The sequence below is a fragment of the Caretta caretta genome, chromosome 4 (genome assembly GCF_965140235.1).
Source record: "Caretta caretta isolate rCarCar2 chromosome 4, rCarCar1.hap1, whole genome shotgun sequence".
Taxonomy (NCBI): domain Eukaryota; kingdom Metazoa; phylum Chordata; order Testudines; family Cheloniidae; genus Caretta; species Caretta caretta.
The window spans coordinates 20,316,205-20,341,512 of record NC_134209.1 but is presented as its reverse complement, the minus strand read 5'-3'; the positions used below and the strand labels follow the sequence as shown (position 1 = coordinate 20,341,512).

The 25,308-nt window shown below is 42.8% G+C and overlaps 1 protein-coding gene across 3 annotated transcripts in view; it reads right to left on the bottom strand.

Moving 5' to 3' along the window:
- The window catches only part of WRN (WRN RecQ like helicase), a 112,664-nt gene that overhangs the window by 77,375 nt on the left and 9,981 nt on the right, over positions 1–25,308 (bottom strand). For 2 of the 3 annotated variants that reach the window (XM_048848757.2, XM_048848761.2), the window contains exons 2-4: positions 16,862–16,983; positions 5,939–6,054; positions 4,865–5,001 (exon numbers count right to left, since the gene is read on the bottom strand). In XM_048848757.2, the coding sequence (XP_048704714.2) occupies positions 4,865–5,001; positions 5,939–6,054; positions 16,862–16,936 (328 nt within the window). In that variant the 5' untranslated portion in view covers positions 16,937–16,983. The remainder of the gene's footprint in view (positions 1–4,864; positions 5,002–5,938; positions 6,055–16,861; positions 16,984–25,308) is intronic. The other variant, XM_048848758.2, reaches the window with a different exon arrangement.

Here is a 25,308-nt window from a genome sequence, read left to right as displayed (position 1 = left end):
TCAACTCAGATGCACTGGCCAGGTAGACAGGAAAAGAACCGCGAACTTTTGAATCTCATTTCCTGTTTGGCCAGCGTGGCAAGCTGCAGGTGACCATGCAGAGCTCATCAGCAGAGGTGACCATGATGGAGTCCCAGAATCGCAAAAGAGCTCCAGCATGGACCGAACGGGAGGTACGGGATCTGATCGCTGCACAGGGAGAGGAATCCGTGCTATCAGAACTCCGTTCCAGTTTTCGAAATGCCAAAACCTTTGTCAAAATCTCCCAGGGTATGAAGGACAGAGGCCATAACAGGGACCCGAAGCAGCGCTGCGTGAAACTGAAGGAGCTGAGGCAAGCCTACCAGAAAACCAGAGAGGCAAACGGCCGCTCCGGGTCAGAGCCCCAAACATGCTGCTTCTAAGATGAGCCGCATGCCATTTTAGGGGGTTCAGTCACCACTACCCCAGCCGTGTTGTTTGACTCCTTCAATGGAGATGGAGGCAATACGGAAGCAGGTTTTGGGGACGAAGAAGAAGAAGATGATGATGAGGTTGTAGATAGCTCACAGCAAGCAAGCGGAGAAACCGGTTTTCCCGACAGCCAGGAATTGTTTCTCACCCTGGACCTGGAGCCAGTACCCCCCGAACCCACCCAAGGCTGCCTTCTGGACCCAGCAGGCGGAGAAGGGACCTCCGGTGAGTGTACCTTTTAAAATACTATACATGGTTTAAAAGCAAGCATGTGAAAGGATTACTTTGCCCTGGCATTCGCGGCTCTCCTGGATGTACTCCCAAAGCCTTTGCAAAAGGTTTCTGGGGAGGGCAGCCTTATTGCATCCTTCATGGTAGGACACTTTACCACTCCAGGCCAGTAACACGTACTCGGGAATCATTGTACAACAAAGCATTGCAGTGTATGTTTGCTGGCATTCAAACAACATCCGTTCTTTATCTCTCTGTGTTATCCTCAGGAGAGAGAGATATAATTCATGGTCACCTGGTTGAAATAGGGTGCTTTTCTTCAGGGGACACGCAGAGGAGCTCATTCCTGCTGGGCTGTTTGCCTATGGCTAAGCAGAAATGTTCCTCACTGTTAGCCACAGGGAGGGGGGAGGGTTGAGGGGGTAGCCACGCGGTGGGGGGAGGCAAAATGCGACCTTGTAACGAAAGCACATGTGCTATGTATGTAATGTTAACAGCAAGGTTTACCCTGAAAGAGTGTAGCCACTGTTTTATAAAATGTGTCCTTTTTAAATACCACTGTCCCTTTTTTTTTCTCCACCAGCTGCACGTGTTTCAATGATCACAGGATCTTCTCCTTCCCAGAGGCTAGTGAAGCTTAGAAAGAAAAAAAAAAACACACTCGAGATGAAATGTTCTCTGAGCTCATGCTGTCCTCCCACACTGACAGAGCACAGACGAATGCGTGGAGGCAAATAATGTCAGAGTGCAGGAAAGCACAAAATGACCAGGAGGAGAGGTGGTGGGCTGAAGAGAGTAAGTGGCAGGCTGAAGACAGGGCTGAAGCTCAAATGTGGCGGCAGCATGATGAGAGGAGGCAGGATTCAATGCTGAGGCTGCTGGAGGACCAACCCAGTATGCTCCAGTGTACGGTTGAGCTGCAGCAAAGGCAGCTGGAGCACAGGCTGCCACTACAGCCCCTGTGTAACCAACCGCCCTCCTCCCCAAGTTCCATTGCCTCCACACCCAGACGCCCAAGAACGCGGTGGGGGGGCCACCGGCCAACCAGCCACTCCGCCACAGAGAATTGCCCAAAAAAAAAGAATGCTGGCATTCAATAAATTTTAAAGTTGTAAACTTTTAAAGTGCTGTGTGGCATTTTCCTTCCCTCCTCCACCACCCTTCCTGGGCTACTTTGGTAGTCATCCCCCTATTTGTGTGATGAATGAATAAAGAATGCATGAATGTGAAGCAACAATGACTTTATTGCCTCTGCAAGCAGTGATCGAAGGGAAGAGGGGAGGGTGGTTAGCTTACAAGGAAGTAGAGTGAACCAAGGGGCAGGGGGTTTCATCAAGGAGAAACAAACAGAACTTTCACACTGTAGCCTGGCCAGTCATGAAACTGGTTTTCAAAGCTTCCCTGATGCGTACCGCGCCCTCCTGTGCTCTTCTAACCGCCCTGGTGTCTGGCTGCGCGTAACCAGCAGCCAGACGATTTGCCTCAACCTCCCACCCCGCCATAAACGTCTCCCCCTTACTCTCACAGAGATTGTGGAGCACACCGCAAGCAGTAATAACAGTGGGAATATTGGTTTCGCTGAGGTCTAAGCGAGTCAGTAAACTGCGCCAGCGCGCCTTTAAACGTCCAAATGCACATTCTACCACCATTCTGCACTTGCTCAGCCTGTAGTTGAACAGCTCCTGACTACTGTCCAGGCTGCCTGTGTACGGCCTCATGAGCCATGGCATTAAGGGGTAGGCTGGGTCCCCAAGGATACATATAGGCATTTCAACATCCCCAACAGTTACTTTCTGGTCTGGGAATAAAGTCCCTTCCTGCAGCTTTTGAAACAGACCAGAGTTCCTGAAGATGCGAGCGTCATGTACCTTTCCCGGCCATCCCACGTTGATGTTGGTGAAGCGTCCCTTGTGATCCACCAGAGCTTGCAGCACTATTGAAAAGTACCCCTTGCGGTTTATGTACTCGGCGGCTTGGTGCTCCGGTGCCAAGATAGGGATATGGGTTCCGTCTATGGTCCCACCACAGTTAGGGAATCCCATTGCAGCAAAGCCATCCACTATGACCTGCACATTTCCCAGGGTCACTACCCTTGATATCAGCAGATCTTTGATTGCTTGGGCTACTTGCATCACAGCAGCCCCAACAGTAGATTTGCCCACTCCAAATTGATTCCCAACTGACCGGTAGCTGTCTGGCGTTGCAAGCTTCCACAGGGCTATCGCCACTCGCTTCTCAACTGTGAGGGCTGCTCTCATCTTGGTATTCATGCGCCTCAGGGCAGGGGAAAGCAAGTCAAAGTTCCATGAAAGTGCCCTTACGCATGCGAAAGTTTCGCAGCCACTGGGAATCGTCCCAGACCTGCAACACTATGCGGTCCCACCAGTCTGTGCTTGTTTCCCGAGCCCAGAATCGGCGTTCCACAGCTTGAACCTGCCCCATTAGCACCATGATGCTGGTGCAGGGCCTATAAACAGAAGTGGCCTATTCCCCACCAGATTTGTGGGTGCTTTGTATTCTGGACATCTTACTTAGAAGCCTAATTATGATTTAAGGCCTGACTTCAGGAACCCACCTTGGACTATTCTGGCCATAATCTTTAAAGCCCTAAACCACTTGTAAATCTGCACCCAAATATATTCACACCTAGTGCAAAGCTCAAGTTTGGAAAGTAGAAATTGAGCAAGTTTCTAACTTGATAAGTATTTGCAGACTCAACATTTCACCATGTGTGTCTGGCCTACATTTTATGATACAATCTTGGTACTTGTATGGTCCCCATTCTGAACAGACTCCAAAGTTTATGTTGGATTATTGTTCATGGACTAGGGTTTATATTTAGGACTCTATACACCCCTCAATTCACAGGGCATCTCCTACTGATATGAATGGAAGGTTGACATAAAAATCCAGGAAGTAACATACATACCCTTCAACTAGTAACTCAACTTTTATTTATTCGCATCCTATGTTCAATGTCATCACATTTATCATCACTCAGTGGGAAAATCGCTACCTTTAGGATCACCAGCATGTCTGCCCTTGTTTCTCTTCTTCCTCTATCCTCCTTTCATCATTTCTCTCCCTCTTTCATGTCTTTGTACCTTTCTTCCATCTGAATTTCCTACCCTTCAACATTGCCCCACCACATTTGCTAAAATAAGCCATTAAATACAGACATTTAAAGCGTCATCATTAAACATTAGAGTGAACACCCCAATGAGATTAACAACCTCTTTCACACAGCTTCAGAACATCTGCCGACACATGACAATAACATTTCATCAGTTTACTCTCTGTTCATAAAGGTGGTTTCATTCACAACCATAAAAGTGCAGGTTCTACAGACACTACATACCAGGCTTGCCACAGATACATCAAGCAAGCTAGAACTAGTCTGCACAGCAGACACTTGGTACCTCCCCTATAGGAATACAGGATAACACACAGATTTTAAGAACCAACAGCATTCTGACCACTCGTAAGGTTTTTAGCCAGTCGAGCCAAGGTAATAAGGGTCATTGTCATCAAAATGTAGGCCTACCGTTTCATTTCTGTGGAGGGGAGGAGAAAACAAATTATATTGGGCAAATGGTATGAATGTTTAATATTTTTTATTTTAGTAAAGATAGTTTTCCTGAATTCAAACCCTTCCTCAGGAGCACAAGAAAGTGACTGTGTAAATAAGCTATGACAGTCGTCTTCAAAGAGAAATGAAAACATTAGCAGAGTAAATGAGAAGGAAACTTTCCTTCCTCCTTGTTTGGAAACAATGGGAGATGCTGGATACTGAGCACTTTAGAAAATCTGGCCACTTCATTTAGGTGCCCATATGGGACCTACTGGATACTAAACTCTTTTGAAAAAAATCTCTCTCAAAATTGATTCAGCTTTAATTTACAATGCTAATAATACAGATAAAGATTTTTTAATTAAATTAATTATATATTAACAGTGGCACTTTCATGATATAAACTACCTATATGGACCGACAGAGACCAATGTACCTACACAGAATTGCATAGTTGGATATGTGCACTATAGTGGGGGTGGGTTTTCTCTATCAGCGGAAACAGGAAGTACTGTCTGCTTCTGGAGGCAAAAGCACAGAACAAGTAACCTGAAACAGAGAGGCAATTCATGTCCATGTGAACCAGAGCACAGAAAGAATGACACTGACCTGACATTGACGAAATGTGAAACAAGTAGCATTTTTTCTCAGATACACATATTTGGATTAGGGCGACTTTCCCTTTAGTATATGATGGCGGCCATTCAATGTCAAATCCTATCACATCTCCACCAGACAGGTTTCTTCTGAAGAGAAAATAGTTGATTAATTCCCATTTAGTTATTCTGCTACACATATATCTATCATATATGACAACAGGATAGCTTACTTTAAAATGAACAACTAAACGACTCCCTGTTCAGGGGCTGTTAGCAGAGTTGTAGTCAAACAGCCTCCACGCTGAGGGTGAAATTCACCCTACTACGAAGGGCCCACCTGAAACCTTCCAAATAATGTATACCCTTAACTACAGGTCCTATACAGTACAGACAGCCATTTGTTGGCCTGCTGGGCCGTAATTAAATTCACCCCAAGGGAGAGAGAAACAGAAACTGGCCACTCCTTTTTATATATATTTTTGGAAGTTCTCATAACTATTTTTCTCAATTTATTGATGATTTTATGTTAAGTTTCTCCCCAAAAATATTGTATGCACTATGTACTGTATATCTTTAGGCCCTAATCTTGCAGAGATTCAAACAAATACGTTACACACTGTAGTCCTACTGAAATTATTGAAATCCATGGAGTTAGTCACAATATGAAAAGTTACGCATTTGTAGAGTCTGACAGGATTTGCACTTTAAAGACTGCTGCCCCCAGACATGAAGGCTCACAAAAAGGGTACAAATGCAGAACTACATCCAGTCAGCTAAAGTTAAAAGTTTATTTCTAAATTTCCACTCACTCCAGACATCATTCAGTAGCATTTATGGATAATTTTTAGTCCTAAGAAACTGTAACTTCACTTGGTGATTGTAAACAACATTGTAAAACCAGACAGAATTCTGCTACTTATACTAAAGAGAAGACCTCGATTATCTCCAGACATTTTCTATGGCTGAGTAGCTGACCCAGTCTGTGTATGAAAATTGCACAACAGGTATAGATGTGCACGTGAAAAAACACAAACCCTTCTGAGGCAGAGATAGAGACACACCAAGAAAACAAGCAAGCTTTTACCTGATATCTTCTGACAGAAAGGAACAGTCGCTGGCATCGTAGCTGTAAACAACAGAGCCATGGAACTCTAAGAAAGGCAGGTCATTTTCCAGAACACTCCTCTGACCATGAGACTTCTGTTTAACAGCATTTAGAAGAGGATCTGTTATAGGACATATTTAGCCACATTGCAAATACATTCACTAAGCACTACAGTTGTTGCACAACTGTCTTAAAGCCATAGTCTTGGCTACCAAAACAATTTTGGGATTGGTTTGTTACTATAAAACTATTTAGCAGAACAGTTACAAATTTTAAAATAGACAGCTCATAGCACCACCCTTTATTAAAGACCCGGTCTTCAGTTGCTTACAAATTTGCCAAACTTTAACCATTTGGGCTGAAATTTTCCATGCCAGGTGTCAACCTTTTATTGACCTGTTTTTGTAAAACTTCAGCCAAAACAGTTCATCATTTCTGAGAACAAGGCTAGGGGAAAATACGTTTTGTCCAGGTTAAAAATTTCTGGCAACCTTTTCTTCAAAATGCTTTAGCATCTCCATGCTGTGGAGCAGAACCTGAAATATGTCAGGAGATAGCTTTCGAGTCAGGGATGTGCCTTTTAGCATCCCTGTAAAAAGGAGCCCCATTTTGGCCAAGTTATAAACCTATAACAAATTGCACATGTTCAGCTGAGACTTGTTAGGGCTTAGCAGATAAAATCTCCAAGGATTCTGACTTCAGTGAGCTATATACCCATTCACAAGTGGAGCAAATTAATGTCACAGAGGCAACCTAAATTCTGGCATTTCCTAGTTTTTGGAATGTTTGAATTTGCAACCTTAATAATGTTATTTTAATATAGTTTTTGTGGTGCAATACATGGAAATATGAAATCTGTAGAATTCCTTAAAATGAACAGAAAATTTCCTATCAATTATTTCCTTTCTGCAAGCAGCATCTCTCACAATTCTGGATGTCTGGGAAGTAGCAAGCAGCGATCAGACGTAAGGAGGAGTGTAAAACAAGAGTTTGGTAGAAAAGAAGTACCCCCCTTTTGAGTGAGCACACCCAAAAGCCCTATATTATTTCTGGACCACCACCCACAGCACCTTTCTGCCAAAGGAGGCCTCTGCAGAAGAAAGTCAGTTTTATAGTGCTTAATGAAGGTGTTAGCTGCAGACCAACTGTCCGCTTTGCCAGTTCCATAGGGGACACATTTTCTCATTGCGCCTACAAGGTTGCTACAGATCTCGTGGAGGGCACCGTGATCACTTCTGAGCTAGGAACCTTCAATGATTTGTAGGCTTCCACAATATAGTCTAATCCACCTAGCAGCTGAGGACTTGGAAGCTCTAAGTCCCTGCCATTTTGAGTGGAAGGACAAGAATAGAGAGCCCAATCTTCCTGAGGACTGTGTACTCTTGAGAGAGATGTCAGAAGAGCCTTAAAAACCTCGGGTATGCCTTGTCTTCTCTGTTTGCTGCTGTGGTTTTGGACAGAACAAAGGAAGCACAACCTCTTGAGAGCCATAGAAGTAGGAATTTAGGAAAAATAGATTCTGGTGTCCTGAACCCCACCTTGACCTCATGGAACATGCAGTAAAGGCTCCTGCATAGATAAGACTGCCAGCTCTGACACTCACCTGTCGGATGCAACAGCTACTAAAACACATCTTAATGGACAAATAAGAACACTGAAATCAACTGTTTGAGTGGATGGCTTGTCAGGGCCCTCAAAACTAGCAGTAAATCCCATTTTGGGAAGAGTGGCCTGGCTGACGGACTGGCTAACCAGGACTGGCTCCAAGGAATCTGGCTACGTGTGGATTGTCAGCCACGAGGAAACCTAAGCATGTTGTGAATAGCATGCTACAAAGAGTGGACACCCACGGGCAACTGTACTGGGTTGAAGGCCTCTGTCTATGTCTTTTTGGAAGAAGTCCAGAATGGTTGGAATTCCAGGGTTTCTGGGATTTGCACTGAATTGGCGGGTGCAAACTGCCCCCTCAACACTTCCCACCCCAGGCCCCAATTCCACTGTTTTCCCTAGAAGAATCTTTGTCCCTTTGCTGGTACGTCTGCAAAGATGAGGAGCGAAAAGAGTGCCTCTGTCTGAAGGCTGGTCCATAGACTCTCCTGAAGGCGCTTTGTGGGGAAGGGAGAGAGTGTGTGGATTTTGCCACATTGTCAGCCACCAAAGTATCCAACTTTTTCCCCAAAAAGGAGGGAAACTGTAAACTTGGCCGAGCATAGGACTTGCTCAGAGTTAGTATCCACCATCCAGGGTCAGAGCCATAGGTGGTACCTGGCTATTCAGCTAGAAGCCATGGCTTGGACTGACAGCCTGATCGCATCCACTGATGCATCAGCTACAAATGCTGATGTTAAGGAGAGACTCTTTAAAATCGGCTAAGAGTCCTGTGGCACCTTATAGACTAACAGACGTATTGGAGCATAAGTTTTTGTGGGTGAATACCCACTTTGTCGGATGCATGTAGTGGAAATTTCCAGAGGCAGGTATAAATATGCAAGCAAGAATCGGGCTAGGAATAACGAGGTTAGTTCAATCAGGGAGGATGAGGCCCTCTTCTAAGAAGGCTCTTTAAAATGGAACCAAAGTCAAGGTGATCTCTGGGCTTAAGGCCTTTGAGATCTTCCATCCAGGAAAGAGATGCTCCAGCCAAACAGGTTGCTGCCAAGGACACTTGAAGGGTGGCAGAGGAGACTTCAAAGTCCTTTTGGAGAGTAGATTCCATCTTTCAATCTATGGAATCCTTTGGGGAGAACTCCCCTCCTGAGGGAATAACCATATCCCTGGCGAAGGATACTACTGCAGCGTCCACCTCTGATGTTTCAGCAATAGAGGTCTTTGGCTCTTGAATGTCACAGACCCTGAGGTGGGGGGCTCTTGTGAACAGGCTTGCCCTTATCAGACTTGTTCCATTCATCCCTAATCACTTCCTTAGAGGAGGAGTGAAGGGGGAGCTAACAGAGTTTGAGACAGAAGGCTGGGTGCAGCCTGGGCACAATTCCCCATCTGCTGAGCCTGGAAAGGCTGCATCACCGATGGAGCACTGCTTGGGTTTGACCCAGGGCTTTCCTAGCTGCTCTGCCATGCCTCTACAGGGGGAGAAGAGCAGGCAGGGAGACGCTGCAGTGGAGACTGAAGGATGGTTAAACCTGAGGGATAACCAACCCAGGGAGGAAGAGGAGCACTGAAGAGGGAGAACACTGCTCCCCATTTCACAAAAACTGGGCAAAACAAGAGAAAACAGAAGAGTAAGGGTAGGAGAAACAGAAACTGCCACCATTTGCTGCTGCAAAGGCAGAGTCTGGAGGCAGGCGGAAGCAGAGGGGGCGTGGCTAGAGCATGCAGCGCCAAAAGGCTGAGCTACCCCCACGAAGCTGCAGAAAGGAGCGTAGCCAAAATACCCAGGAGCATGTGAAACGTTGGGCTATAGAAGAGTAATTTTTAAATTATTAGTCAGGTCCCCTGAAGATTAAAACTACCATATAAATATTAAGTGTAATATCAATTGTACTTGATATTTCATCTAATCTTTACTTGGTTTTTATTTTGTTCCTTTTTATAAAACAACCGATTATGTCTAAGAAATGGCTCAGGCCTTGTCCTTGCTACATATTAACAGAACTAGGATGGGACTAAAAAGTAGAGTAATCAGACAATGCTGGCTGTGACTATGTGGTCAGCGTAGATCAGGGTTTATCCTTAAACACCTGACACAATGCTGAACGCGGCTGGTCTTTGACAGCATCACGTTCGCTAATTCTGCTCTGTACAGAACATACAATTTTGTAGCGAAGATAAGCCATCAGTTAGTTGGGTATTTCTTACTGTAGTGTGTTATGTTGGCTACCAGCTTTGGAAACAACCTTGAATCACACCCACAGTAGAAAAATAATCCATAGCACCTTCAAGGCAACACAAACTGGCCAAATTGCATTTCATGGACATAGTAGCATCTTCATAGTTAGGGTTACATTCTAAAGTGGAAATAAAAATGTTCTCTGCAAATGGAGGTAGTAGCCTTTTTGGTGTGAAATTTCAGTTTTTATATCCTTTGAATTTTCTTTTTAGTTTTGGTTAAGGTGTTTTTTTTTCTTTTTTTTGGGGGGGGGGGGGGCGGGGAGGTTGGTTTGGTTATTTTTTGTGTTTTTTTTTTTTTTAAATAGGATTTATAATTTGGCTCTGGCTGAAATTTGTCCATGGCAGTGCATCCACCTCTCGGTTGAGAGGTATATCCTGATAAGATCAGCTACAACCTTTGGGGATGGGGGAAACTGCATTTCAGATCTTTGTTGATAGTTATTAATCATAAGCAAAAATATTTGTACATAACTATGTGCCACTTATATTCAGCTGCTGTGTTGTAACGTGCAACTTCTGCTCACAACAGAGAAATACCGTATGGGTTTTTGTTTGTTTGCTTTTTGTGAACATCTCCTGGGAGAGAAGGGTTCACGTGCGACAGAAACTGCTGACGCACGTAGTCTTCTCCGTAAGCAGCTGCAGGTATTACTCCTGGGGGAATGCTGCACCACTGCACATGTGCAGAATTTATGTCCCCCGCAGATTTATTTGCTTCCCTGCAGAAAAATGACTTTCTGACAGGGAAGCAAAGGGCAGTCATGCAACCCCCCTACTGCACCCTACTCTATAAATATATAGAGTTTTGTGGGTCCAGGGCAGCCAGCAGAGAGGTAAATCACTGTGGGACAGGAGGCAGGACTGGGGAAGACCCGGCTGGTGGCTCCTACCCTGCGCCAACTCAGCTGCCAGTCCCAGCTGGGCTAAGGAGGACAGGACTTCCTCTTCCCCTGCATAGCATCTGAGGCCGGGTCAGACCCACCCTCAGATTTCTCCCCTGGCTGCAGGAACCTCTGCAAACTCCCCACCCCTGGCCGCCCACTTCCTGAACCCATCGCTCCTCAGCTGCAGGGGGAGGGATCCCTGTACAGGGAGCTACTCCCCCATCCGTCCAAGCCCCATGCATCCAGACCCCCTCATACCCAGACCCTCCTGCTGAGCCTTGCCCCCACACTCAGAACCCCCAATGAGCCCCACACCCCCTGCCCCAGGACAACCCCAATGAGCCTCCCACACCCAGATACCCACCCCAACGAGCCTCAACCAGCTGCACCTGGATCCCTGCCCCACTGCCCCAACATCTGGACCTCCCCTGAGTCCCCCATACCCATACCCCCTGCTGAGCTCTATCCCCCACACACACACCCGACCTCTCCCCCGCTGAGTCCCAACCACCTTCACCTGGACCTCCCTGCAGAGTCCCATTACCTTTGCACCCAGAACCCCCACTGAGCTGCCGCACACAGATTGCCCCACACAGAACCCTCTCAACCCACACCTGGATCCCCCCACACTAAGCCGCTCCACACTTGGATCCTGCCTTGCTGAACCTGCCTGCCTACACCTGGTGCACCTGGCACAGAGGGGCAGGGCCCTGCAGTGTTTCTGGGGCAAGCCCGGTCCTTGCACTAAGTCAGGGTTGGGTGCAGCCTCACCGCTGAGTCCACGTCCCAGTGGGTGCTGCACAGTCATCATCTCCCACCTCTGTGCAGCCAGTGGCCTGTCCTCCCCACTGCCATGCTGGAGCCTCCACATTTGACAAATAAAATTTGCAGAATTTTAAAATATTGTGCACAGAATTTTTTGGTACAGAATGCCCTCAGGAGTAATGTACACACTCCTTCTCCACCGATCCCATTGTAATCATTCCCTCCCCGCACCCTCTCAACCCATTGAGTCTTCATGCATCCCCAAACCCCCTCTTAATAAAATACTCCATATAGGAAGACTGTGCAGGAAACAGGGTGTTAAACTTAGAAGTCACGAGTAAGAGAAAGGTTAGAAGATGCAAAACTAGATGGATGGATGTCATACAAAAGGATCAGATCAGCTATGGCGTTTCCAAGGAACTGCTTCAAGACAGACTGGAATGGAGAAGGACTCAGAGAGCCAACCCCATACAGAGGGGACTAAGGTATGATGAAGTCACGTGCTTAACTTTGACCATGAGCAGTCCCACTGAACGTTCCCTGGGCACTGCACCTTGACGTGGTGGGAGAAAGTGTGTTTTTCAATGAACACGAGAGCTACGCTCACCCAAGGCTCTTACGTAAATTAAGTAGTCATGGGATAAGAGGGAAGATCCTTTCATGGATTGAGAACTGGTTAAAAGACAGGGAACAAAGGGTAGGAATAAATGGTAAATTTTCAGAATGGAGAGGGGTAACTAGTGGTGTTCCCCAAGGGTCAGTCCTAGGACCAATCCTATTCAACATATTCATAAATGATCTGGAGAAAGAGGTAAACAGTGAGGTGGCAAAGTCTGCAGACAATACTAAACTGCTCAAGATAGTTAAGACCAAAGTAGACTGTGAAGAACTTCAAAAAGATCTCACAAAACTAAGTGATTGGGCAACAAAATGGCAAATGAAATTTAATGTGGATAAATGTAAAGTAATGCACACTGGAAAAAATAACCCCAACTATACATACAATATGATGGGGGCTAATTTAGCTACAACTAATCAGGAGAAAGATCGTGGAGTCATCGTGAATAGTTCTCTGAAGACGTCCACGCAGTGTGCAGCAGCAGTCAAAAAAGCGAACAGGAGGTTAGGAATCATTAAAAAAGGGAAAGAGAATAATACGGAGAATATCTTATTGCCCTTATATAAATCCATGGTACACCCACATCTTGAATACTGCATACAGATGTGGTCCCCTCATCTCAAAAAAGATATACTGGCATTAGAAAAGGTTCAGAAAAGGGCAACTAAAATGATTAGGGGTTTGGAACGGGTCCCATATGAGGAGAGATTAAAGAGGCTAGGATTTTTCAATTTGGAAGAGAGGAGACTAAGTGGGGATATGATGGAGGTATATAAAATCATGAATGGTGTGGAGAAAGTGAATAAGGAAAAGTTAGTTACTTGTTCCCATAATATAAGAACTAGGGGCCACCAAATGAAATTAATGGGTAGCAGATTTAAAACAAATAAAAGGAAGTTCTTCTTTACACAGTGCACAGTCAACCTGTGGAACTCCTTGCCTGAGGAGGTTGTGAAGGCTAGGACTATAACAGGGTTTAAAAGAGAACTGGATAAATTCATGGAGGTTAAGTCCATTAATGGCTATTAGCCAGGATGGGTAAAGAATGGTGTCCCTAGCCTCTGTTTATCAGAGGGTGGAGATGGATGGCAGGAGAGAGATCACTTGATCATTACCTGTTAGGTTCACTCCCTCTGGGGCACCTGGCATTGGCCACTGTTGGCAGATAGGATACTGGGCTGGATGGACCTTTGATCTGACCCAGTATTGCCATGCTTATGTTCTTATGCTGGTGAGAGTTTTAACTCCTGGGACTGGAACCCAAGCAGGACAGGTCAAAGGGTAGGGGCCAGACACAAAGCACTACACTAAGTTGGGCGTTGAGCAACGGTCAATAACCTAGCCTTGTAAAAAAGTTATGACACAGAAATACAACTAGATAGCCATTCTGTTAAACAGCAGGATAGACAAGGATGTCAGAGCCTTCTTGCACCATCAGTTTTCGCTTAGGGCGCAAAGAAGGATTCAGATGTAAATGGGACTATTCGGGTGAGTAAAGTTAAAAACCTGCTTATGTGTTTGTAAGATCAGGGGCTCAATTTTCAATGTTTTGTATTATGCCTACACTAGTTTTGTAAAATGCAAATAACATGCCCAAGTAGTGCAATTAAAGAAAACCCAGCATTTATAACGCAGTTCATTAAAGAGCTTAATCTAAAGTCACAATAGCACAGTCACTGGCAAACAAAACTGCACCAAAAAAAATAAAAATTCTCCAGCATACCTGGAGACAGCTTCAGAGACAGGGGAGGGGGGCTGGACGTGCGTGCCTGCCTGATCACGAGGGGGGGGGGGGGGGAAAGCTGGTCGCACGTGCATGCCAACAAGCAAGAGAGATTCTGTCCCTCTCTCTTGCGACTGCAGCTCCCTGGCATGTAGGTGTAGGGCTTTTTATTATGCAGGAGGCAGGCTGAAGGCACAAATGAAGCAGCCTGCCTGAGTTAATTGAATTAATTCTCTGAGGCACACATGGTAGCACCCTGACTGTTGTAGTAAAATTGTTAAAGTTGCTGTTGATGGTTAATTGAGCTCATTCTCTGAGGCAGAAATGTAGCAGCATGCCTATTGTTAGTTAACTGTCCCCATTCTCAGTCAATTCCCCCAGAAGCATTAAAACCTGTGAAAGTTTTAAGGCACCTGCATTGCCAGAGTGATGTAAAGGAGTCTTATTATAAATGACAGTAAAGGAATCCTCAGCAAGGAAGATCTATTTGCTTTCTCACTTTTTTCCTGTGCCAAAGCGGCACAATGGGGTTAGATTATAGCTCAGAATTTATTTTACTTACCCATTTAAAAAAAAAGAAAAAAGACTTTGAGGGCAAATAAAGCATTTACCAAGCAGTCAATAAAATGTCAGGACAATCAGAACCAAGCACTTCCCAAAGTACCCAGCCAAGTCCAGGACAATGATTAGCAAAACTGTATGACTTTCATGTGTGAAAGTCTGAGCAATTTAAAAATGACATTCTACTCTTCCCCACCGGTTTGGTATTCTGTAATGTAATTTAAATGAAAATCAGGATTATAACTGGAATGCAGGGTATTAGTTACCAAGTGTTTGTAACTTAACTTTCATGTGTTTAAGAAATGCTGAATAGTTATCGTGACTTTTTCCTGTATTGTAGTTTAAATAAATTACCAAAACTATTGAAACTGGTGTGATTATACTGCATTATTCTGACACATAAAATATGCAGAATTTTGAATTTTTTGGCGCAGAATCCCCCCCAGGAGTAGTATCTTGTAACTGAAGAAGGTAAACCTGTTCAGTATGATAGTTTAAGCAGCAACTTAAGAGGAACCGTTTGGGCCAGCTGATGCCAAGAGCAGATCTGCATAACTTTAGCCTCTGCAGTCGAAATACTCTACCAACTCCTGCTGATGCAAATGACAGAGGACCTAAGGAGGTATGCAGGAAGGGAGGACAGAGAAAGATCTGGGCTTGGGAGGGAAGGGGAAAATTGCCCCCACTTCCTGTGGAGCTCCTCAGATTTGCCGGAGGGGAGATTCTCACACAAATCTTAGCAGGCTGATTTGGTCCCTCTTGCAAGACATTTGATGGAAGCATTCTCCTTCCCACCTTGGGTTGTCTCCGAGTTCTCTTCTCTAAAGAGCAAGGCTAGAAATGTACCTGTTTGTTTTTAAAAAGAGGACTCAGGTCTCCAGCCACAATTTGACATCCTATGATAAGCATGCCAGAGCTGGTAATCCCAATCAAATTTTGAAATTATACTTCAAATTAACAAAATGTAGGTGCTGAGCGCTAAGTCTCAACCACTATGTTTTCTCTCTCTCCCATCTTCTTTGTTTGGAATTTTTGTGGTGTGATACAGGCCACTCAGTTTATGTGTTATGAAGTGGCAAAGTTAGACTATCAACTCTGAACACCTATTTATAGGACATCCTATTCTGGAATCCCTTCTACAAATCACTTCAGATTTGGTAGTAATACCCTAATTTAACCTAGTCTCTTCTCAATGAATTTTGAGGTTGATATAATGTTATAAAAGTTTTTCTGGTTTTTAAAAGGAGGTCATAATCATGATTATAAAGAAGAGTCAGCTGCAACTTTAACTGTGGAGCAACTGCTGTTACTCCATAGCACTAGAGTATAGCAAACTCAGACTATCAGCTATGTAATGTACTACTCAGTGTTTTATACACAGTAACACTCCTGTCTTGACTGCTATTAATTAATTTAATCCTCATGCCATGTTGCTGTTTAGTCACTGATAGACAGACAGAGCGAATTATATTTGTTGCGTGTCTGTGTTAATGACTTGATATTGTTGAAATAAGAGGCTCAATTTAAATGATTTCATCTAAGATTATTAATCAGAGATAAGTACAGCACTACACAGAAGACAGAAATAAATACATTACTACCCTTTGTTTTCAGACTAAGAGCTGTACGTATATCTTACCTGCATCTGGAAGGGACATGCAGTTTTCATTTCCCCGCCCCCAAAGTTTTCATATCACTATCATTATATAGGATTTCAGACAAACGAAACCCAGTTTCCAAGAATATTCTCCCAGAAACATATGTTGTGATGTCATTTCTATACATTCTCAGTTTATCTGACTCTTGTGTCAAAGCATAATTATTTACCGCTGAGGGCACTAACAATTCTTCAAGTTAATATCTCTCAGTGCATCCTTCTTACCCCACAATCATTCTTCCGTATTGATTCCCCCAACAGAAAACATCTGCTATGACAATAATCTCTTATTAGTTTCCCAAGTCTATATATGCTTATGTCAGCATTTTATTTTAATTTTATATATATATATATATATATATATATATAATGTTAAGGAGATGATTTCCAAGAATATCTAGAGTTTTATAGACATGAAGGCACCCTAGAGTTATTAAATACGTTCCTAAATAGGGTAACTTACTGGTCAAGGACCAGTGTTCTGGACTTTAGAATTCAGACATACTCTTTGTTGAAGATACAGATTCTAAAGAATAGTTAATATATATAAATGAATGAAATATAGAAAAAGGAAGAACTAAAAGTATTACTATTTACTAACCGGTACTAACATATTACATGGTGAAATTTATATTAAGATTGTTATTCTGTCAAATGAAAAATTATGTAGGGCAAAATGGATCAAAAACGTACCACATATATACAATTAATCTACAGACAAGCTATAAATATGTTAACAGTGAATACTGGAACAATGGTGCGAGCTGAAAATGTATTAATATTGAACGTTAGTCGAAACCATCTGTGTAATGTAGCACAACTAGATTTTCAAATCAGATCCTACCTTTTTGTCACCCACAGCATTGTCTTTACTCTGTGCAGACATCCACTGGGGAAGTTTATGATGTGGAGAAATCATTTTCAATTCTATATGATTAATTCTCCTGCATTTCTGTTACTTTTGTTCTGTAAAATTTAAGGGGGAAAAAAGGCAGTTAGTGAACAGTCGGTATACGAATGAGAGCTATTATTGCTGTTTCATCATTTTTAGTCCCCCAGGGTCTTCATTTTAGCTGATCACTTTAGGCTCAAGCAATCTGTCCGCAGGGAAGGAAATGTACGTGACCTAGGTAAATGCAAGAGTTCTTCATCAGAGTTTCACCATCTGTTACATGTATACACAAATGTATAAAAATACATGAAAGAAGAAAATCTCGAAATATCCTCCTGAGAGAGAGTTCAGTAAAGTCTTTTGCACATTATGACAGCAACAACTAATTTAGGATGAAATGACTTCAGTGTATTTTTCCACTAAAATAATTCAGCCATTAACAGCTATGGTGCTAACATACCAAGCAACCGTTGGGATTTGTTTGTTTGTTTAACACAATCTAGTGATGCACAGTTTTGTTCTTTAGCCAGCCTTCTTACTCAGAGAGTTACATGCAGTTTGCATAATTCATGGTTTGAAAACTCCCTTTGCAGAGAGTAGGAACACTGTTCTGATGAGAGCAGGTTGCCTCTGCTGTGAGGATTGGTCCTGAATGTTCCCACCCCACCAAGTTGTGTTGAAGAGGAACTCGTGGCGCAGCAACACACAACACTGGTCTTGCCACCTCTCAGTGCGGTTACACTGCCCACCGTGCTGTCTCCAGCAGTTCCAGTTCAACTCACTGCTTTGTTGCATGTCTAAGTTAATGACTCAAGATTTTTAAACAACGGGCTCAATTGGAATTATTTAATCTAAGATTATCAATCAGAGATTAGTCCAGCACTATACAGAATACAGAAAGAGATACGTTATTACCCTATCAAGAGCTGGCTCTGTCTCATTGTATCTGGAGGGAAGCGCAACCTTCACTCCCCCAGTGAAGTTCCCATACCAATATCATTATATAGGGTGGTAGACAAAGAAACCTTTTTTGCCAAGAATATTCCCCAGAAACATATGTTCTGATGTCATTTCTATACATTCTCAGTTTACCTGGTTTATGTGTGAAGGCCTGATTATTCACAGCTCAGAAGACTAACAATTCTTCAAGAGAATCTCTCTCAGTGGGTCTTTCTTACCCAACAATCATTCTTCCCTACTGAGTCCCCAACAGAAAACATCTGCTGTAACAACCATCCCTTATTACTCTCCCAAGTCTATATATGCTTATGTAAGCATTATATATATGCCCTATATGTATGTATGTGTCTATGTTAAGGAGATTGTTTCCAAGAATATTTGGAGTTTTATAGGTTTCAGAGGAACAGCCATGTTAGTCTGTATTCACAAAAAGAAAAGGAGTACTTGTGGCACCTTAGAGACTAACCAATTTATTTGAGCATGAGCTTTCGTGAGCCACAGCTCACTGCTCAAATAAATTGGTTAGTCTCTAAGGTGCCACAAGTACTCCTTTTCTTTTTGGAGTTTTATAGACATTAAGATGCCAGAGATTGTTAAAATAAGGCATGATGGATAACATTCCCGCATAGGACCAGTGTTCTGCACCTTAGAATTCAGACACACTCTTTGTTGAAGATTTTAAAGAATAGTTAATATATAAATGAATCAAATAAACAGAAAAAAAGAACTAACAGGGTTAATATTTACTAAGAGACATTAACAGCTTCCTCTTGAGTTCTGTAGCAGAGACCAGAGGCAACACAACAAATGCTCACAGCTCAGCACCCAAGAGCCTCAACAGCTTCCCCTCCACTGGGCCACCAGAGAGGGCAACACGATTGCGAGTGGTAGAGGAATGGCAGGCCAGTATTGAGATGAAGGAAGATTAACAACAGGAAAGAGGGAGAGCCTAGGCAAGGAGAGAGAAGATAAGATAGATCTGGTAAATGAGGAAGTGACAGGAGATAAAGGAGTACTTGTGGCACCTTAGAGACTAACAAATTTATTTGAGTATAAGCTTTCGTGAGCTACAGCTCACTTCATCGGATGCATAGAATAGAACATATAGTAAGGAGATATATACACATACACACACACACACACACAGAGAACATGAAAAGGTTGAGGTAGCCATACCAACTGTAAGAGGCTAATTAATTAAGATGAGCTATTAGCAGCAGGAGAAAAAAAAAACTTTTGTAGTGATAATCAAGATAGCCCATTTAGACAGTTGACAAGAAGGTGTGAGGATACTTAACATGGGGAAATAGATTCAATATGTGTACTAACCCAGCCACTCCCAGTCCCTATTCAAACCCAAGTTAATGGTATCTAGTTTGCATATTAATTCAAGCTCAGCAGTTTCTCATTGAAGTCTGTTTTTGAAGCTTTTCTGTTGCAAAATTGCGACCTTTAAGTCTGTTACTGAGTGACCAGAAAAGGAGTACTTGTGGCACCTTAGAGACTAACCAATTTATTTGAGCATGAGCTTTCGTGAGCTACAGCTCACTTCATTGGATGCATACCATGGAAACTGCAGCAGACCAGAGAGGCTGAAGTGTTCTCCTACCAGTTTTTGAATGTCTGAATGTTATGATTCCTGATGTTAGACTTGTGTCCATTTATTCTTTTGTGTAGAGACTGTCTGGTTTGGCTCTGTTTTGACAGATTGACAGAGCCAGAAGACGAGTGCCTAGAAGTCACCTACTACAGGACAGGCCCAACAAAGAAAATAACAGAACGCCACTAGCCATCACCTTCAGCCCCCAACTAAAACCTCTCCAGTGCACCATCAAAGATCTACAACCTATCCTGAAAAATGATCCCTCACTCTCACAGATCTTGGGAGACAGACCAGTCCTTGCTTACAGACAGCCCCACAACCTGAAGCAAATACTCTCCAGCAACCACACACCAAAAACACTAACCCAGGAACCTATTCTTGCAACAAAGCCCGATGCCAACTCTCTTCACATGTTTATTCAAGTGACACCATCATAGGCCCTAATCACATTAGCCATGCCATTAGGGGCTCATTCACCTGCACATCTACCAATGTGATATGTGCCAGCAATGCCCCTCTGCCATGTACATTGGCTAAACTGGACAGTCTCTATGCAAAAGAATAAATAGACACAACTCTGACATCAGGAATCATAACATTAAAAAAAATCTTACCACGTTATAGATGAAACTGCATTATAGCGAACTTGCTTTGATCCACTGGAGCATGCAGCCCCGCCCCCCGGAGCACTGCTTTACCGCGTTATATCCGAATTAGTGTTATATCGGGTCGCGTTATATTGGGGTACAGGTGTATATATATATATATATCTTCTTACTATATGTTCCATTCTATGCATCCGAGGAAGTGATCTGTAGCCCATGAAAGCTTATGCTCAAATAAATTTGTTAGTCTCTAAGGTGCCACAAGTACTCCTGTTCTTTTTCCGGATACAGACTAACACGGCTGCTACTCTGAAACCTGTCATTATGCACGGAGATAAAGAGAAGGTACTTACTGGTGTCTAATGTTCTGAGTCACCTCTGTGCATTTGCACTTACGGGAGTTGCTCACCGGTGGCAAGCACACAGAACCTCCTGGAAGACAGCATCCACCAGGGTGGGGGGAGAAGGGGAGAGCACGCATGGGCAAGTGCCCTCTCATGGCATCAAATGTTCAGCAACTCAGGCTATAAGAGACTTCACCTCCTTCACTTCCTGTCCCTTCTCCTGAACCAGTGTCCTGATGTTATACAGGACTCTGAGGTGAAGGGAAAGATGGTCACTGAGTGTGAATGCACAGGAGATTGGTGGATAACCTCTCCTTCTTTGCGAGCCTCAATACCAGGGGTGGATAAAAATCCATTTTTTTTTCATTTAAATCGGATTTTTTTGATAAAATGCTTTTAGAGGAAAAAACCTATCTAAAGATAGTTTGAATTAAGATACATTATAGCTCAAAGATATCTCATTATAGAATAAGGATTATACATTCTAATTCTATAGTATAAGACAATACAGTCATGTAATATTTAAGAAAAGTTTTGTAAATTAGTTCCAATAGTTCATGGATTAGGGACCCAATCTTATGGGATTGCAGGGGCTTCTGTATAGATTTAGATTAATCTTTCTATTTACCCAATGGGACTCAGTGCTCAGTCTAGAAGGTACCATCAGAGAGGCTTAGTTTTGCAGTTCTCAAACTGTGGATTTCTGTCTCCAGAGATAACATGCTTGTTAACAGCAAAAATGTTTTTAAATAAATAAAATAAATAATATATCAAGGTAAGAAATAACAGACCTCAACCCGATTCTCCCTCTGCAAATTTGCGTACACAGAGTCAATCCCTTACCTTTCTAAAAGTGCAAAGTTTCAAAAAGTTCAATAAACAGAAGATGGTTGGGGGCAGAATAGATCTGGACAAGGAGAAGAACTCTGGAGATAAATGTGAGAAGGGAGGGACAGGCAGTTGAAACAAAAGTGAAACTGTTTGAGCAGCATATTCCAGAAATCTTGAGGTCTTTGAATATAGCCTTCATTGATTTGAGATCTACCATACCATTCTCTCACTAGAAGGGAAAACCTATAATGGCATCAGGCTGTAAAAGTGACCCAGTTTGGGAATAAGAACCATTCAAGAAATATGTTTGCTGATAATGTTTTAAAGAAAGTCACACCAGTGAACTGATGGAAGTCACTTAAGCACTTGGATTCAGAGACTGTTGAAGTGATAATCTCACTTTTAACAGCAGTAGCTTCTTCTGCCGGTGTAGAAAGAATATTTTCTTCCTTTGGACTAATTCATTCCAAATTGAGAAATCATTTGGGACCTGAAAAAGCAGGAAACCTTGTTTTTCTTTTCCAGATTATGAACAAACAAGAAAATGAAAGTGAAGACGACTGAGTTAGCTGCAGACGCCAATATTTTAAGTTTCTCATGTTGACCTGGCTGACATAGTCGATTTAATTTTTGTTGTTGTTTTTTTAATATTTCATTTAACTATTTTAGTTAAACAATTTTAACAAAAACAAACCTGATTTTAAAAAACCTGAATGTTTAACTAAATTCAAAAATTCAGATGCTTGTTTTGTTAAAATATTTTATGTTTGCTGTTGTAGAAAAAAATCCAGAATACATAAGGTTGTTGTTTTAGTTAAATAAAACAATTTAAAATGTCTGTCTGGTGATGTTCTCTTCCTAATACAACATAGCAAGAAAATCCTCCAAATATTAATGATTAACCTGTTGAATTGGAGATAGTTCACCTCCCAATTACTTCATAAATATCTGCTTCAATTACCTTTGATAAATGAAATAACCAAACAAACAATCATTCATTTTCTGATATAGCTGTAAAACTAATCTGAAAAGTTTTCAAAATAAATCATTTAAAAATATATATAGTGTGTACCTTCTAAAAATGAAACCTACATCTATCTCTGAGTTGTGAAGAATCTGTATTAAGGTTATAACAACCAACAAAAATGCACTTTTATGTAGAAATCCATGATTAAATTGAGTCTTCCTGACTCGTGATTTGAATCAAATCCACCCTGCTCAGTACATTCCCACTTGTGGGAGATTAGTGAGTGGTATTGCCCAGGTGGATGAGGAGCTCTTAGCAAAATACAAACGGCAACATTGCTCTCCCAAATTGAGCACTGGAGTGCCATGCTAAACACATGGAGTAGTGCCTGGTGAAAAATACATACTGGCCTTCAAGTTACAGCTCTACAGATTTTCCCTACTGGGATGTACATGCCACAGAAGCCACCGGGGTTCCAGTCGAATGGTCCTCAACCCTTACTAGTCCTGGTACCCTCACTACGTTGAAATAGTTTTATACAGACCTTAATCCAATTAGATGATCTCTGTGTGGCAGGGTGGATTGATTTAAATCAAAGCAATTTAATCACGATATAATCAGCAAGCAGGAAACTGAGTTAAATAATTTATTTTAATCTTAGTTTGCTTTTGTACTTTTTATTTTTCTAAAGAAAGGCCGATTCTCACTGGTTGGTAAACATGTTGATTTGCAATTAAATTAGCCTTTACAGCTAAATTTGGGCATTCTTTTTGCTAATCAGGAGGATGCACTATATCTATATATATTTATTTAAGCAAGTATATAACAATTTATATTTATTCAGATTTTTACATTTTTATTATGTTAGAAAATGGTGAATTATGCATTTCTTCTTTACTAGATGGTTTTTTATTCATGATTTTTATCACTATTTGGATGGAAATTCAATCACACAAAAACAGTCTCATACTTTTCTTTAATTAGTTAAACAAAGTTACTTTAAATGTGTTGGATACATAAGTAAATGTTTATCAAAACATGCTTTGCATTTAAAACTAATGATTAATTAAACAATAGAAGTATTATCTGTGGTTAGCGAATTGAATTTATTGTTTCTGGTTACCAGATTCTTCAAGATTGTAGAATTAGTATGTCTCATCCTCTCACACCTAGGCCTTGTCTACGCTACAAAGTTAGGTCAATATAAGCCATGTTAGGTCAATTTAATAACGTATGTGTCTACACTACCAAGTCCCTTCTGCTGACCTAAGTGGCCTGTAAAGTCAACTTCTGTACTCAGTCTCCGCGAGAGGCGTTGTGCTTGATTCAACATGGGATAGTGTAGACACTGCGTTGTGTAATTTGAATGAATTGGCCTCCAGGAGGTGTCACACAGTGCTCCGCTGTCACTGCTTTGGAGAGCACTTTCAACTCCACTGTATGTCAGCCAGGTACACAGGAAACAGCCACTCCCCTGTTAAAGCCCTGGGAACTTTTGAATTTTCATTTCCTGTTTGATCAGCGTGGAGAGCTCATCAGTACAGCTGATCATAGAGACTCAAGACCGCAAACGCACTCCAACATGGAGTACACAGGAGGTGGTGGATCTTATTGCTGTGTGGGGAGAAGAGTCTGTGCAGGCAGAGCTCCAATCTAGCAGAAGAAACACGGACATCTATGCCAAAATCGTGGGGGGTATGGGGAGAAGGGCTACACCAAGGACCCACAGCAGTGCCGCGTTAAAATAAAGGAGCTCCAGCAGGCGTACCATAAGACAAGGGAGGCAAACAGTCATTCTGGTTCTGCCCCATAGACATGCCGCTTTTACGAGGAGCTGCCTGAGATTCTCAGCGACGACACCACCACTACCCCAAAACTCTCCATGGATATCTCCCAGGAGCCCCAGGTGGCATCGAGCAACAACGAGAAGGAAGAGGAGGAGGAGGAGAATGCAAGGCAGGCAAGCACAGGATCCATTCTCCCCGAAAACCAAGAACCATTTTTAACCCTGGAGCCCATCCCTTCAGGGGACCAATTGCTGGGGGACCATGATGCAGGGGAAGGCACCTCTGGGGAATGCACATTTCCAATCAAACTGTAGGGTTACATGCTGTTATTTTTTAAGTTTAATCTGAACAAAAAAGTAGGTGTAGTGGGTATCTGTGGCCACTCCAGCTACGCAGAGGGTGCTCTCAGAAAAAAACGGTTTATGTGCACAGGGATGGCCTTGGAATCCTCCACGGCGATCTCTAGGAAGCTTTCATGGAGGGTCTCTGCAATCCTTTGCAGCAGGTTTCTGGGAAGGGCTTCCTTATTTCATCCACCACAGGAGGACACTTTCCCACACCACTCCAGTATTAACTCTGCTGGCATCATTGCAGCACAAGGGCCAGGTCTGTACCCAGACAGCATCTGCTCCCTTTCCATCTCTGTTACCCTCAGGAGAGTGATATCGCATAGGGTCATCTAGGGGAAATGGGGGGAAGTTTTGGATGCTAGCCCTTAAGCCGCAAACAATTCAACAAGTAATCCTCCCCACAATCACTGTGTATTGCAACCAGGATTTTTTTAAAAAGGGAGGGGGTGGGGGGAGAAGCTTCCTCTTTGTCTCCCTTCCCCCGCAACAACCTGGTGTCACTTTTGTAAAAATCAAACTATTTGGGGGGCATTGGTACAGGCACATTGGTACCTGTCCTCAGGGTGCTAGGGGAAAAGAGGCTTTTCTGAAATTCCAACCAGTGATCCCAAGGATGTGTTCACAAAAGCTGCAGCAAAGACCTCGTGCCCATACGCACCATGGCTGGAGCAGCAAACCGACTCTTGCAATAGCCAGTGGTTGTGATTACGTTGTGGCCTGCAGGGAAGTGCACTGAGGAGTATTTATTTCATAAAAAGAATTAACCTTGCACCAGAAACAATGCATGCACTGTCAATGCTACCCTTGTCCTTTGTATTCTTTGTAGCTGAAACCTTGTCTGGTCGATGCATCCTCCACACTGGGGCAGAGACTTTCCCAGATTAAAAGGCGGAAAAGAAGACTCGGGAGGACATGTTCAATGAGTTAATGCACACCTCTGAGAATAAGAAGA